Source organism: Nilaparvata lugens, chromosome 10, assembly GCF_014356525.2.
Source record: "Nilaparvata lugens isolate BPH chromosome 10, ASM1435652v1, whole genome shotgun sequence".
Lineage (NCBI taxonomy): Eukaryota > Metazoa > Arthropoda > Insecta > Hemiptera > Delphacidae > Nilaparvata > Nilaparvata lugens.
Genome location: NC_052513.1, coordinates 821,122 through 838,610, shown reverse-complemented (window position 1 = coordinate 838,610; position 17,489 = coordinate 821,122). Strand labels below are relative to the sequence as shown.

At 32.0% G+C, this 17,489-nt stretch overlaps 3 protein-coding genes across 3 annotated transcripts in view; 2 read left to right on the top strand and 1 right to left on the bottom strand.

The window, feature by feature from the left end:
• Positions 1-17,489, top strand: part of LOC111045818 (obg-like ATPase 1) — a 56,470-nt gene that overhangs the window by 13,036 nt on the left and 25,945 nt on the right. The window lies entirely within an intron of this gene.
• LOC111045815 lies at positions 305-12,741 on the top strand. The gene is made up of 5 exons (XM_039436054.1): positions 305-604; positions 3,836-3,995; positions 4,587-4,858; positions 7,941-8,217; positions 9,775-12,741. The coding sequence occupies exons 1-5, from the start codon at positions 593-595 to the stop codon at positions 10,335-10,337; spliced, it is 1,284 nt and encodes a 427-aa protein (XP_039291988.1). The 5' UTR covers positions 305-592; the 3' UTR covers positions 10,338-12,741.
• LOC120353318 (obg-like ATPase 1) overlaps positions 12,686-17,489 on the bottom strand; it is a 10,093-nt gene continuing 5,289 nt past the window's right edge. Inside the window, exons 2-4 of the mRNA XM_039436580.1 lie at positions 17,316-17,412; positions 14,732-14,854; positions 12,686-12,787 (exon numbers count right to left, since the gene is read on the bottom strand). Coding sequence (XP_039292514.1) covers positions 12,686-12,787; positions 14,732-14,854; positions 17,316-17,412 — 322 coding nt within the window. The remainder of the gene's footprint in view (positions 12,788-14,731; positions 14,855-17,315; positions 17,413-17,489) is intronic.

Genomic DNA, 17,489 nt, shown 5'->3' with positions numbered 1-17,489 from the left:
TTGAAGCATCTTGTCTTGAAGTAATAATTATAATAGAAAAATAAAAATTGCTTGAATTCAAAACAGACAATTTTTAGTTGTTTAAAATCATACCACATGAATTATTGGAATTTCTATTACATAGAATAAAATATTACTCTTGAACTGAATATTGTTAGCTTATATGAGTTGAATAAGGAATGCATATGGTTTTTTTTTATCAATGAAGAACTATTTGTATTTGCTTTCGGAAACATAGCACAACGATCAAACTTTTTACCAACGATGCACAGTGGCAGAGATGTTGCAAGACTGCCCAGCAACACACGAACACAACACAGAACACAGCATCGAACGACGTTCAATATAACCTCAATTATTTCATTTCATATTTCAAACAGAGTGTTGTTACTACAAACCAGGTTAATATTTAGTTTGATCTTTAAGAGGTTTATATTAAATTGAAATAAATGTTGATAGTTTGAAAATTACAGAGACAATAAGTACTTTTTGATTTCCTTGGCTAATTAAAGCTGGAAAACGCTTCATGTAAGCTTGCTTCTCTTCGTTTGCTTCATTGCTTCCCGAACAACTCAGTCACACATCACACAGAATGGCAGAAAAGGTATGTTTTGAAATAGTTTTACTGTTTTAATATTGTATTTTCCTTATTAATCTACATTGTGAGCTTTCAGATTACTTCGAGTGGTAACGGATAAATTGACTGTATATTCCTTACTGAATGTAGGTTGGCTACTTTAGTACGGTTTTATACGCAGTAAGGCCAAACTATCATGTTTGTAATATAATTGTTTAACAGATGTGTTGTTGCATGACACAACATGAGAATTTTATTGATTGATAAATGATTATTGTACTTTTGAAATTATTATTCGGATTAGTATTATAAATAGTATTATAAATTAGTATTATAAATTATAATACTAAAGTGTCACTTTTTCGCTCTCAGGAGGAAAAAACAGGAAAACTCCCTAGAGCGTAAAAGTAACTCCATTTAAATAACATGGGAAGCATCTCTATTTTAAGAACGTACATTTGAAATAGATTGGAAGGTCTAAGCTCAGATGAGGAAGCATTATAGAGTAATCATTAAACCAACTAAATTCAATACCTCAACCAGAAATTTGATCAATATTATGAAATTTATTTTTGTATAGTAAAATTATTACAAACTTCATATCACTATACTAAAAAAATGTATAATTTTTTTTATTCCATTTTATTTAAAATACCAGTCAATGAATATTCCTCATTAACTAATCAAATTTGAAACGGGAACTTCATCATAGCTGTAGTTGTGGCGGCCATTCTTGTTACAACTTTTGCAGACAGATAGCGCATTGGACTGTCAGCGGAGAACTATGATTACAAGCCAGCTGTTTCTGTTTAATTTTTAGATTATGTTGTAAGACATTGTTTGGTCCCATACATTTTAAAAAATTATTTTATTTGCAGTTTTTATAAAAATGTAGGCGGAGGAAAAATTTTGTGTATATCATGAGTGAAATTTTTTTTCTCCCTCAGGAGAAAAAACAGTACTTTTCATTCTAGATATACAAATAACTATTTTGTATCATGATTTGTTATTTTGCAGGGATATTTTGGTTTTTTATTCCAAGTAAGAAACTGCTGTCAAAAAGTTTTTCTAAGTTTGAATCTTTTTGTGTCTTTTTTTATTGAGGACATGTCTATTCAAACATGTTTGACACACTTGTCCTGTTGTTAGTGGCCAGCCTAAAGGTGGCCACTAACGACAGAACATATGTGTACATACATGCCATCATACATTGTTGTGTCAACACAGTTGTGGCTTCAAACAAAATTTTTGAGGTTAGGTTTTTATAATCTATTTGAGATTATTTTTTTGTATAATCATAATTTTGTGATTTCCCAATAGTTTATTTTATTGTTATTAGGTGTTTACATGTTGGATGCTGCTGTGTTCCAAGCCTCTCGCTGATGACAGAACATGCATAATGAACATGTGTGTGTGTTGAGATGCACGCGAGGCAGCGCACACAAGCTACATTTTACGATGCAAGACACGCAGCACGTACATTTTAAAATGAAATAAACAACCAATAAGAATAAAACACAGAAAAATTTCAAATTATGATGATAAAAAATAATATAAACTCAAATAGAGCAGCAAATAAAGAATGAAACAACAAAAAATTGAAGACACAATAGCCTAACCTGAAAAATTTAGTTTGAAGCTTTTTTCAGACGACACAAAATACATGTCTGAAGTTGCAGTATCGCTAGTGGCCAGCCCTAGCAGTTAAAAAGTTTGATCCCAATTTCGACTCAATTTTTTTAGTCTGATTAGGGTGATGTCACATCATGCTGGATTCAAACGGACATCATGACTGCTTCGACCGAGTGTTATGGGGGGCTTTATTATTGGAGTAGGTGAGAACATGTCACTCCAGACAGTGCAGTTAATGTGCAGTGCACTTTTTTCCAATGTCTCAAAAAATATCCAACAATATAACATTTTTGCCACACTGCACAGAAAGCAGCTGTTTTCCAGTCCCTACGTAGATCTGAAAGACATTGTTTGCAGACGACTCTCGTCTGACGTCAGAACAGGTTTCTTTCCAGCCTAGGCCGGAAAGAGTACCCTTTCCAGCCGCTAACATGGAACTAAGAAAGGTGATCAGAAAACAGCTGATCAAAAAACTTTTTATTATTTGTGTTCATTATTCAATAATTAAAACATTTATAATAATATCATCTTATTGTCATTTGAAAGAATAAAAAAGTATAAACTCAACCCCCACATAATTGAGCATCATCTTTTAGGTTATTTAGACAAATCAGAATAAAAAATAAAAATACTTGGACAATTTCCTGATATTCAGATTACCTCAGATTTGCTAGAGCTATCACCTTCCACTTCTGCTTTCGGAAGTGCTTAGTAAACAACTATTCTCACACACACATATATATATATATATATATATATATATATATATATATATATATATATATATATATATATATATATTGTTTATTTTTGTGTGTGGCGAAAAATAGCGTTCGCACCACGGGCAAAAATGTTTTTCTGGCTCTCAATCTTTTTTAGTCCTCGGCCTACGGCCTCGGACTTGAAAACCGATTTCGAGCCGGAAAAATCTAATTTTCTGCTCTAGTTGCGAAATATACTATTTCGACATCACACCAGACACAAACATTTTTTCTACTAAATTAGAGAAAAATGCACTATGCATACAAAATGACTGAATACTTCTGGTGCATCATCTACTCCAATGCTAAAGCCTTTCCACTTGGTTAGAGTAGTCATTTTATCCATTCATGTCCGGCTTGGTGTATTATAATCCTTAGCCTACTCTTCTGTTTTCAGGTGGACAAGTGTTCAAACTCAACGATTAATATAGTAAACCCTGTAAATTAAACAAGAATAAACTGAAAAATATGAAAATCATAATCATAGCCAACAGAGCACTTGTGGTGGAGCGTCCATTTCTAAACCCATGCTGAAAAGGGGACAGCAGATTGTTACTCTCAAAGTACTCTGTCAGTTGCTGCTTCATTTCAGTCTCAATTACTTTTCAGAAAACCGGAACAATGGAGACGGGTCTGATGTTGGCAGAACCATTTTCCCCTCTTTTGTATATGGGCACTGTCCTGGCTATCTTTAAGATATCTGGAAATTTAGCCACCTCAAAACAGCAGTTTATTGCTTCAGCCATTGGCTTGGCCACAAGTCCAGATGTTGTTTTCAGCACAAGTGTTGACAAACCATGAATATCCTGTGACCTGGAGTTTTTCAGCTTTCCAATAATTTTGCTGACATTCTCTTCTGTTGTAGACTTCCAAGCGATGGAAGATGGAAGTGTTCAAAGCAAAAAGACTATTGCATCATATAAAAGAGAGACCAGCGATCTACAATTTCGATTTGAAGGACTATTATAATAAAGCTGTTCTACAAATCTTATGGAAGCAAATTGCTGATGAAATGGAAAGTACAGGTATGTAGCCTAGCAATACTGTGTTTGTTACATGATAATAATATAGTTTGTTACATGATATATAGCCCAATTGATAATAATGTTATAATAGAATGTACAATAGTTTTTTCACACTTGCCTATATCATTATTGGCACAATAATTGATTTTCATAATCTACGTTCACTATGAATTTTGGTGATATGAAGATTTTGAATCAATACTGCTAATGGTGACATAAAATTTTTTCTGTTGGTCTAGAAAGACGGGAAAAATTTACGTCCAAGAATCAATGTGTGTGTGATGAGACTAATAAGTTAATGCTATTTCAATGAAATTACATAGATGTTCTACATGTGTTCATTTATAGTACGTATTTGAGAGTTATTTATGTCAAAAGTCCAGTGTGTCTGCTGTATGCTAAATCATGAAACAATTGGTCGATTAAATAAAAACGAGTATCTAATGACTAGCAACTAGTCATTGGTTCTAGCAAAATAAATGACATTATACAGCTGACTCGAATCCTAGCATTTGCTTGAAAATTACTTGGAACTATCAATTATTAGCTTTTATTAAATTGACCTAATAAGTAAACAATAATATTTTTCAGTACACGAATGCAAGACTACATGGCATATCCTACGATGTTCGTACAATCGAGAGCTCCGAAAGGCCAAGTCAGCAAAAGAACTAGGAGTGAAGAGATCGGGGAGATGGCATTTATTTGACAAAATGAAATTTCTGAGTAATTATGTGGGAGGACGACCCAGAGGTGGAGGGAATTCACCAAGTGAGCATGGTGACATGGTGAAAAACGAAGATGAAGATACATTCGATCAGGCTGACTCACTCTCTCTGTCAGAACCAGAACAGTACACTCAGGTGATTTTTTAAAATTAAATTCAGAAAAGGAATTGTAAAATTTATATTATTGAAATTGAAAAATTCATTGTTCTGCAAAAAATTAAATATCTATGTTGTTCAAAAAATAGAAAATTATTGCACCTGTTATAACGGTAATTATTCAAAATCGTAAGTTTTCAAAATCGTTTTCAAAGTTTTCAAAACAAGATAAGTTTTCAAAATCGCAAATTAATATTACAAAGAAAAGTGGAAATCACAAAAACTCTCACTGTTTTTAAAGTGGTTGGGTCTAATTATTGTAACTATATTTGCTCAATAGGAGATATCTTGAAGATATTCATAATGTATTTTGCTCCATTGATGTCTAGTCTATAGTGAGGTCCACGTTATAATGGCAGTGTTTGATTAGTAATGATATTGCTATCCTTGTCTATCATTCAATAAAGTAGATAGAGCTATCTCTTCCTTGCTATGCTTTGTTGCCAGATCGTTTTTCAACAATGTAGAATTAATAATTGACAGAGTTTTTCGATTCTACTTGATGTAATTCTACTTTGTGACTTTAAACTATTGCTTTGACTTATTATTTCGTAATTGTATTACCATGACTTTGTCAATTACCTATATTGGTCTACGACAATAAAATCTATTTATTTATTTATTTATTTATTTATTTAATTGATAATAATGTTATAATAGAATGTACAATAGTTTTTTCACACTTGCCTATATCATTATTGGCACAATAATTGATTTTCATAATCTACGTTCACTATGAATTTTGGTGATATGAAGATTTTGAATCAATACTGCTAATGGTGACATAAATTTTTTCTGTTGGTCTAGAAAGACGGGAAAAATTTACGTCCAAGAATCAATGTGTATGTGATGAGACTAATAAGTTAATGCTATTTCAATGAAATTACATAGATGTTCTACATGTGTTCATTTATAGTACGTATTTGAGAGTTATTTATGTCAAAAGTCCAGTGTGTCTGCTGTATGCTAAATCATGAAACAATAGGTCGATTAAATAAAAACTAGTATCTAATGACTAGCAACTAGTCATTGGTTCTAGCAAAATAAATGACATTATACAGCTGACTCGAATCCTAGTATTTGCTTGAAAATTACTTGGAACTATCAATTATTAGCTTTTATTAAATTGACCTAATAAGTAAACAACAATATTTTCAGTACACGAATGCAAGACTACATGGCATATCCTACGATGTTCGTACAATCGAGAGCTCCGAAAGGCCAAGTCAGCAAAAGCACTAGGAGTGAAGAGATCGGGGAGATGGCATTTATTTGACAAAATGAAATTCTGAGTAATTATGTGGAGGACGACCCAGAGGTGGAGGGAATTCACAAGTGAGCATGGTGACATGGTGAAAAACGAAGATGAAGATACATTCGATCAGGCTGACTCACTCTCTCTGTCAGAACCAGAACAGTACACTCAGGTGATTTTTTAAAATTAGATTCAGAAAAGGAATTGTAAAATTTATATTGAAATTTGAAAATTCATTGTTCTGCAAAACTGTAAATATCTATGTTGTTCAAAAAATAGAAAATTATTGCACCTGTTATAACAGTAATTATTCAAAATCGTAAGTTTTCAAAATCGCAAATTAATATTACAAAGAAAAGTGGGAATCAAAAAACTCTCACTGTTTTTGAAGTGGTTGGGTCTAATTATTGTAACTATATTTGCTAAATAGGAGATATCTTGAAGAGATTCATGATCTATTTTGCTCCATTGATGTCTAGTCTGTAGTGAGGTCCACGTTATAATAGCAGTGTTTGATTACCAATGGTATTGCTATCCTTGTCTATCATTCAATAAAGTGGATAGAGCTATCTCCTCCTTGCTATGCTTTGTTGCCAGATCGTTTTTTAACAATGTAGAACTAATAACAAAATATTTCATCTTAATCTTGTAAATTGATAAAAAAATTATTGGAAAATATAATTTGTTGCTTAATAAAATAAAATTAATTACTTTGAACAGTTGATATTACATGAATAAACCTGTATCAACTACCGTCTATAGAATGCTTTGACAAGACAGAGGATCGGCAACGTTGTTCCCCTATTTTTCTCCACTGCCATTATAACGTGGACCTCACTATAGATGAATGCATCAGATAAGATCAGATTTCCAGCTTTATAGTAGGTTTAACTTAAAAAGGTGAGAATTGATAAGATATATCTATAATGAAATCCACGTTATAGTGGAAGTAGAAAAAGATAGGAGAACAGTGTTGCCATTGTCTTCTATAGATGCACAAATGCTGTTATTCGAAAAATGCCGGCAGTTTAAAGTAAATATCATTATAGAGAAATGGACAATCTCTGCAAAGTTTGCCTACATATTATTGATTGTGAATTACTTCTTGAGGCAGAATTTTAGAAATCGAATAATTTCTAGAATAGAATAATTTATTATTGTAACCACTTCTGAGGTCATCAGACGCACATATCAGCTTTGTCGAAAAATCACACCTCGTCACAAATCACAAAAAAATATAAATAATATTTTCATAATTCATCAGTTGTTAATGTTATATTACAATATCATTATCGTCCAATATCAATATAATGGAATAGTAAGGTCTATAAGCGTGTTTTTCATTCCCATGATTATGTGTTTTTATCATTGTTTGATAAAAAAATAATATTGATATTGAAAATATCACTATATTTTTTATAACACTGTGAAATAAAATTACTTCACTTATATGGGCTACTTTATTCAAATTAATGAAAACAATATAAAAACTTGATATAAACCCTTATATAAACCCAATAATGGGTTATATAAAACCCAATATAGAACCCTTTTATTAAAACGTTTTTAAGTTTTAAAAATGTTTTAATAAGAGTGTACTACAAGTTTTTATATTGTTTAATTATTATTGAACGAAAATCCTAAATAAATGCTGCAAATTAATTAGCATTTGAATAAATGCATTCTCTATTTAATTCCATCTTTTTATATTGTTTTCATAAATATCACTGTGAATACTATTCAAGAAGGTTATAAAGCATTACTAAGTGGGGAAATTTAGTTAAATGTATCTATGTTTTTTTCTAGATGGATAATGAAGATACTTTGAAACAGGCGGATAATGAAGATTCCTTGAAACAGACGGATAATGAAGAATCCTTGAAACAGATGGATAATGAAGGTACTTGGAAACGGTTGGATAATGAAGGTACCTGGAAACAGATGGATAATGAAGATACCTTGAAACTATTGCGTCTAGTTGAAGAGAGGCCACAAATCTACAATTTCAATTTGGCAGATTATAATAATAGAGAAATAATAGACAAGAAGTGGAAAGAGATCGCCCAAGAAATGAATATGAAAGGTAGGCTATGTATCAATAGCAGAGCAATAAATTTATCACGTGTCTGTATCTTTCGTCGTAATTATTTAGTCATAAAATCACTTCACTTGAATGGGATACTTTATTAAAATTAATGAAAAAAATAATAAAATTTGTAGTACCTTTTTTACTTAAAACTTTAAAACAATTCAACGACTAGTTTCGACCTACTTAAAGTAGGTTTAAAATGTTTTAAAGTTTAAAAATGTTTTAAATAAAAAGGGTACTACAAGTTTTATTTTGTTTAGTCCCTTTGTCCTATCATTGAATTTCCTTCTTATGGAATATAAAATTATTCTCCAATCAAAAAAATATTCCATAATATTCATCTTTTCTTCTAATCAATTATGATTTTAATAATTGAAACAAATTTTTTCAATTTGTGATACAAATTTTACGTTAGATAAAAGCCTAATCTAATTGTTTTTCTATTGTATATTATTACAGTTGTTTTTATTATTACCAAAAGTTTTTAACCAGATCACTCCCGTGTTATCGGATGGGCACGTTAAACTGTTGGTCCCGGCTGAAGTATGACAGTCGTAAGGCCCATTGACGGCTTGAATTATATACTCAGGCGGTGGGACCTTCCCGCAAGGGACACCCCACCAACAAAAGCCATACGAGTTTACTTTTTTTTACAGTTGTTGATACTTTCAATATCAGCATGGAACTATAAAATTGAATTCAATCTATTTGTGCTTTAAACAGCCCCTTGCGGAGCACGGGTCACTTGCTAGTATCCTATTGTATTAAGCGAGCAATTTCTGTATATATTTATACATCTGGTTATATATTTGTGTATTTATTTATTTATGACCAACGGATCTCGAAAACGGCTCTAACGATTTTCACGAAATTTGGAACATTGTAGGTTTATGATATAAAAATTCGATTGCACTAGGTCTCATCCCTGAGAAAACTCGCTGATGGACATGAAAAGGATAATAATTATTCATCCTTGGAAAAACAGATGATAATTCCGTCGTCTGTCGATAACGGAAGATGCGAGTGCGTGTGTGGGAGTGAAACAGAATTATGTTCAGCTGTTGAACTATTTGCAATCAATCAGCTTATCTCACGAGAAATATTATATAGAAATTTCAATCGACTTGATCAAAATATCTGATTTGTTGACATGACATGGTATATCATTCTAAATTAAAGTATATCAGAATTTTCAAATTTAATCATTATTTTACAGTTTTAAGTAATTAGTGAGTGTTATTTTGTTATTCAATTTGGTTTGTAAACAATCTAAATTAGACCTTTTCTGTTTTCAAATGTTTAGACTGGAAATTGGGCCTGAATTCAATTGTATGGTACATAACCTACTTTTTGGTCTATTTATAGTGTATAAATCAAAATTCGGGGATGAAACAGTCTTGGGCTGTGCAAATTAGTCCTTCCCCAATCATTTTAAAGAATTGTGTTCATCAATAAATAAACTGATTTTTTGCTTCTATGCTTTTGTACTCCGGAGCGAAGCTCGGTGCCCCGATATTTTTATAAAAGTGTAATTACATTTCTATTTTTCAGCGAATGAATGCAAGAGCCGTTGGATGAGTCTGAGAGGTTCGCTGAATCGAGTACTCCGCGATCAAAAAACAAGTTACGAGAAAGGAATTGTCAAGCCAATAAAATGGCCGTTCTTCGACGTCATGATGCATTTTCTCGGTGATTTCGTCAACAGCCAGTATCGTAGGCAAAAGAAACACTTTGAAGAGACTCAGAGAACTAGTTTTCTCAGAGAAGTTTTGGAAATTAACGTCGATGACAACTCAGACTCAATCGATCCATCTGAAACCATCTATCTGGGAGAACCACTGACTCAGGACACAACACACTCAGCCGAAGTGAAGCCTCAGTGCAGTGAAAAGGTTGTTGCACCGATTGAAAAAGTGTTGGATCTCATGATTGAGGTTTCGAAATCACAGAGAGAAGTGGAGAGTTCAACTCTCACCTTCTTTAAAAGTTTGCTTCCTGAAGTTGATAAACTGTCACAGTCAAGGCAGAGAAGATTCAAACAGGATGTGATGGACTTGTTGTATCATAGCCTGGAAGAGCAGGAGAATACTGAACTAGAGTTTTGTCTCAACTAGTCTTGAAAAACCTCAACTATATTTTTGTTATGACTATCATTATTCGGATTTTGGGTATGTGCAAATAACATACTTAATTATAGTGAGATACAATTCCAACGGACATCAATGTAAAGCATTGACCTTATTTATAAACTTAATTGAACTTATGATCAAAATTTGGGAGAGAAATAGTACAGACTCAGCCTAGTTTTTTCTCCCTGATCATAATATTTTTATGATGACAGTATTGTACAATTAATGAATAAGGATTGTTGGTAGTTTGAAGTGATTTTCACAACCGAAAACGTATCATAATAATATTTTCATTAATAATAATAATATTGAGTGACCTGGCTGGCTCAGGTCTAGTGTCAGAGTTTTCAGGTAGCACCTGACCAATTTCAGGGCCTCTGACATGACCTAACGACTGTTTTTAGGCAGCCGGGACCGACAGCGTGTCCATGCAAATAATGATGCAACTATAGGCGGAATTCACTTCAAATATTGTCAGCTTTGATTGGATAGAATGTATTCATGTTACTTGTAAGGAATAATGCAGTTAAAAATGAATATTGTTATGGGGTAGGTAATTAAACATACGGTACTATATTTCATCAATATTCAAAGACTTTTTGGACTAGTTACTTTCCTTGCCCTATTACCATAGGTAAAGAAAGTATTGCTTTCCAATAAAATTTAAGGTACCCTAATTTCATGTTTTCTATACGTTTCAAGGTCCCCTGAGTCCAAAAACATGATTTTTGGGTGTTGGTCTGTGTGTGTGAACACGATAACTCCATTCCTAATTAACCGATTGACTTGAAATTTTAAACTTAAGGTCCTTATACCATGAGGATCCGACAATAAGAAATTCAATAAAATTCAATTCAAAATGGCAGAAAAAAATGGCTGATAATTGCTAAAAACCATATTTTTCATAGTTTTCTCGAAAACGGCTCTAACGATTTTCTTCAAATTTATACCCTAGATAGATAAGCCCTATCAACTGACATGAGTCTCATTTCTGGGAAAATTGCAGGAGTTTCCGTAATATTCCTGAGAAGAATGAAATTTGTTTAATTTCTATCACGATTTTCACAAAAATGACTTGACCGTTTTTTTTCAAATTCATACCCTGTATAGTTATTTATCAGCTCTATTAACTGGCATGAGTCTCCTCCCTGGGAAACTAACAGGGGGTCCACCCCATCCCTGAGAAATTTACTTTGTAACCTCCTTCTCGTGCGTGAGGTAGGTAGGTAGTGCAGTTTATTCAAAAGAACACAAGTCGTTATTTTATTTGTAGAACAGCTGTTTTGACAACTTTTAAAAAATCCTCAAATTCCATAATTCAAACAAAGGAAAATGTACTCTGAAAACAATAACAATAGTATAATCATAGTTTTAATTATTTAGCCGCCAATCGGCATAATGTTATTCCCCGAAATTATCCTCGTTTAAGAATGAGGCTTATAGATCAATGAGCAAGGAAAGTTGTGTGAGTGTACCACACCAGATTTTTTTTAGTTTTGTTAATTTTAGATATAACTATTTTTAAATTCAGAATCTGTTTCAAATAATATGGTACTTCATGTTTTCATTTTGTTTTAAATAATTTCTAATAAAGTAGCCCTTTCAAGAGCAGTAATTTCAGAATCTGTGTATTTTTCCTTGTATTTAAAGTGTAAATCGTGGAATCAAATAGTATCCTATGACACAACCTGCAGTATCAATTGGAATAATTAATTATAAATGCATAATGAATAATTGGAATTATTATGAATAGTATGCCATTTTTGGGCATGCGCCTGGTGTGCCTTTTCCTTATGAAGTGAATTGTACATGATGACTGATAAATGGAATAAAACAATGAAAATCGATACTGATAAAATAATAGTTAGTAGTAACTAGTAACCGATTTGATGGTACTGTCGAGATAAACCGAAATTGAAATAAATTGTAGGTGAATATTCTCAACTGGTGAATAAATTGTAGGTAATTAACTCACCCTCATACATTGAAGAGATGCGTTGATGGGTGGTGGCATATACACATCTAAATTACTATTGTGGTTCTTAATTTTGTTTGGAGGAAAGCTTTTGACTGAAGGGAAGCTTTTGATTTATTATTCAAAACAAATAATCATTGAGGTCACTGTCAGAAACAAATTTATTCACAATTTCATAAAATGCAAACTGAAAAACAGTTATGAATACACAACTTACTGTTAATAGATAGTGAAAGGTTAGAGGTTTTGAGAGGAATGGATGTCAATGTTCCATATAAAATAAATAAAAAAATAAAAATGTAAAGATATGTGAATAAATAATGCTCCTGGCAGTCTTAGAGAGGGTGTGAAACTCGATTTATTTCTTCTTTGCTGGCGCAGTTACGTTGAACTTGAAAAATATGATGTCTCCATCCTCCACCACATAGTTTCGGCCCTGTTGTCTGTATTTTCCGGCACTCTGGAAATAAATAGAAATCCAAACATTATTAAAAATCTCAAATTAAAATTTTCAGACAATTGTAATGTTCTAGATTGTGAACCACTCATAGTTAGTAAAGTGGAGGAGTGGTATGCTTTAACTTTGCTCATAACTCTTGTTAATTTATTGTATACGAACCAAAACCAAATAAATCTATCCATTTAGTTTTTGTAAATCATTTATCTATTGGTGAATTCAGCAATTCGAATTGTGTTATACATTTATGCCTCCACTTCGCTCAAATTCTTATAAATCATTTTTGTAATAAATGTGCTAATAAAAACCAATTTTATCTAGGTACTCTACGTATATGAATTTCGTTTATTGATATTTACCTACTATAGATCTATTCATCTTCACTTTGTTATTTACGGTTACCTGTATGTACAATAATAATAATAATTGAAAATCAAATAACTCTATTAATATTTAGATTATCAAATTTTTACAAAACACTGTTAGTTTTCATTATAGTCCAGTCAATATAGACATAAAAAAGTGGTGTGCTTGCAATTTATATTGTAGTTCTGATTTTTTAATATATTATTTGGGTACATAAGAGAAGTCCAGAACCAATTTCTTCATGCAAAATTTCCTTGTGCTGGATACAGGGTGGCCCAAAAACCTCGTATTTTCGGCTCATTTTCCAGTTCTCAGCTATTTCTGCCAAATATCGTAATTGACGCCTTGACGAGACGAGAAGAATGAAGTGTAGTGCGATGAAATCTGTATCTGAGCATTGTGTCAAAAGTTATAAGTGTTTGAAATTTTGATCCTTGAGTTGTCCTTAAGCGCGCCTCTCCACTAGGAAATACTGAAATGAAGTGCATCTAACGGGTGATTCTCATAGAACATAATGTCATGAACTTATTTCATTGTGCGAAATATCAATGTGAGGACAATGTGGTTTGGTGATGATGGTTGAAGCTGAAAATTAGGTGTATTTCACAATACAAGGAGCAATTTTGTCAGGTGTACCTGAAAATCTATATGATATAGAGCGCTCTACCTGATCTCAGATTGTAGAGCACAAAAATACGCCCAGAGGGATTTTGAGTTATACATATATTGTAACAATCGGAAAATATAGTTGATCAAAAACTAGAATTCATCAAAATTGATTTTTTCTTCAAATTTCACTCATTTTAAAAAATCATAACTCAGTACTCATTGGAGATAGAGAGTTCCGAATGATCTCATTTTATTTAGAATTTTATGATCTGATAAAAGGCGAGAGCAAATTTTTCCGTCCGATTACGATATTTGGCAGAAATAGCTGAAAACTGGAAAATGAACCGAAAATACGAGGTTTTTGGGCCACCCTGTATCTAGCACAAGGAAATTTTGCATGAAGAAATTGGTTCTGGACTTCTCTTATGTACCCAAATAATATATTAAAAAATCAGAACTGCAATATAAATTGCATGCACCAATGTATATAGAGACTGGACTATTATGCTATTGTTTATTTTGTCAAATTATCTGAATATATATTTTGTAATTCTGGTTTTGTGCAAAGGGTCTGTCAAGATCTAGCACAGCAATGAATAGAAATCAATAAAACTCATTTCATTTATCCTACAAAACACTAAAATCATGATATAGTTATGACCATTGAGGAAAAACTAGGCTGGGCCGTACCATTTCACTCCAAAATTCTAATAAGAGTTAATGTTGTCAAAAGTATTATTAGCTAATGAAATCATACATCACTGTTTCGCCACTTAATTTTTGGTCCAGGAATAATTATTTGAAAAATTTGAATCAATATTTTACATTACAAAGAGTTCGAAACATGTTGTGTACAAGTAAATATTAAAAGCGTGCTTTGATTTTCATTTTTCATTGTATATTCACATCCATATATTAATTTTAAGATTTTTCTGAAATATTGAGAATTCCCTGCTATTACTTGGTTATTACCTTGCATGCTGCTTCCGACCCTTCCTCCTTGAAATCTTCATAATGCATAACTTCAGCCATGATGAATCCTCTTTCAAAATCTGTGTGGATTCTTCCAGCTGCCTGGGGTGCTTTTGTGCCTTTCTGTTCACCAAAACAAAACAATTTCACAAAATAAAATCATAAAATATTTGAATTGTGTTTTGTGTATCATTGAATAAATATAAATAATAGAATAAGTTAGTTAGATTTTTATACTTCGATAGTTTTCATTATACTGTACGAAATTCTATTATTATACAATATGCTGTTAGTTTTGTTTGAGTAGTTGTATGAATAAGATGAGAATTGAGAAACGATGAATAAGATGAGATTGTTTTTATGAGTTAATTCTACAACATATCAGAACAGTATCTAGTTAATATTAATTTTTATAGATTCATTGAAGATTTGTCAGAATATCTACAAAAACACATGACATGTACATAAATAAAACAAACAATTCAATACCCATCTTCTATTATTTCATTTCACACAATATACATCATGGTAATATAGCCTACAATACAATAGACACAAGGATGAATATTGTATTAATTATAAAATATAACTTGAAACTTATATTCAAGTGTGAAGTTTTTAGTTCAAAAATTTCTAGTTTTATTCAAAATTTAGACTTTTTGAATAACTACTAAGTCACTGTTCTAGATTTTTTGATTTTAGACTCTAATAGTATCTATTTGATTCAAAATTTACTCGTTCATATGAGTATTGAAGAACGTAAATTACATTTTGAAAAGTGAAAGTGACATAACCAACATTTTGATTTGGACAGTATAGTATAAATTGGAAATGGGACAGTTTTGGGCATGAGCCTTTCTCATGTTAAGTATTTGTACACAATGTGATAAATAATAATTTCTTGAGGCGAGACCATATGGGAGTTTTTCAGACGTTTTCCGGCACGGCAGGAAGCTCTCAGATTGGCTGATTCCCGAACGCCAACTCAGTCAGCCAATTGGAGAGCTTCTTGCCCTGCCGACTCGTCTGAAAACGCCCAATAAGGTCTCATCCTTATTCTTGCAAAAGACGTTGACTTGAATTCTAATATTTCTATTTGCTAAGTATAAATCAAGTGAAAGTTTTATGAATATTTGTAGAACGTAATAAGTAAGTAAACTCACCAATTTATTCCAGAAAGCTTCATTTGTACTATTAGTGGAGTTTAATCAAGTACATACTCTGTAGCAATATTTTTCAACTTTTTACACTACTATTAGATGGAACGCAAAATACGGTTATTTTGTCAATAACTACACTATAAATACTATAATAACTCAAAAAAATTCCCTATTTTAACTTTCCTTGCCCTATACCATAGGTAAGGAAAGTATTGCTTTCCAAAAAAATTAAGGTACCCCAATGTCAAGTTTTCTATACGTTTCAAGGTCCCCTGAGTCCAAAAACATGATTTTGGGTATTGGTCTGTGTGTGTGTACCGTATGTGTGTGTGTGTATGTCTGTGAACACGATAACTCCATTCCTTATTAACCGATTGAATTGAAAAAGATGAGTTAATTCTACAACATATCAGAACAGTATCTAGTTAATATTAATTTTTATAGATTCATTGAAGATTTGTCAGAATATCTACAAATACCCATCTTCTATTGTTTCATTTCACACAATATACATCATGGTAATATATCCACAATACAATAGACACAAGGATGAAAATTGTATTAATTATAAAAATATAATATAACTTAGAACTTATATTTAAGCATAAAGTTTTTAGTTCAAAAATTTCTAGTTTTATTCAAAATTTAGACTTTTTGAATAATTACTAAGTCACTGTTCTAGATTTTTTGATTTTAGACTCTAATAGTATCTATTTGATTCAAAATTTACTCGTTCATATGAGTATTGAAGAACGTAAATTACATTTTGAAAAGTGAAAGTGACATAACCAACATTTTGATTTGGACAGTATAGTATAAATTGGAAATGGGACAGTTTTGGGCATGAGCCTGTTTTGCCTTTCCTCATGTTAAGTATTTGTACACAATGTGATAAATAAATAATTTCTTGAGGCGAGACCATATTGGGAGTTTTTCAGACGTTTTCCGGCACGGCAGGAAGCTCTCAGATTGGCTGATTCCCGAACGCCAACTCAGTCAGCCAATTGGAGAGCTTCTTGCCCTGCCGACTCGTCTGAAAACGCCCAATAAGGTCTCATCCTTATTCTTGCAAAAGACGTTGACTTGAATTCTAATATTTCTATTTGCTAAGTATAAATCAAGTGAAAGTTCTTTAAAGTTCTGTGGACTCAAGCGAAATTAATCTTAGCACAATGCTGAGTAGTAATATGTTTGGCTAGCTACACACACATCGATTTTTAGACGTACGAATTTTTGCCGTCCTAATAAATTCTATTAGATTAAACAGACGATGTTTGGCAAGTTACGTTTCATCTGATAGAATTCATATGGACGGCAAAACATAGAGCGTCCAAAACTGGTTTTGGGTGTGATTCGGAATAAAAGTTCGTACGATACTGGATGAAACTAATTAATAATCACTAATTGAGTGTCATGGTTAGTACCTGAATAGTCCAAGCTTTCACTTCATCAGCTCCAGCGGTAAAAAAGTATTGTAAACGTAAGGCTTTGTATCCTTGAACGATGATCTTTTCCAAAGCACTGAAATTCAAACACAAAAATTATAAAATAGATTGAAACAGAATTTGAATGAAACTTCCCATAATAAGCAATGAAAT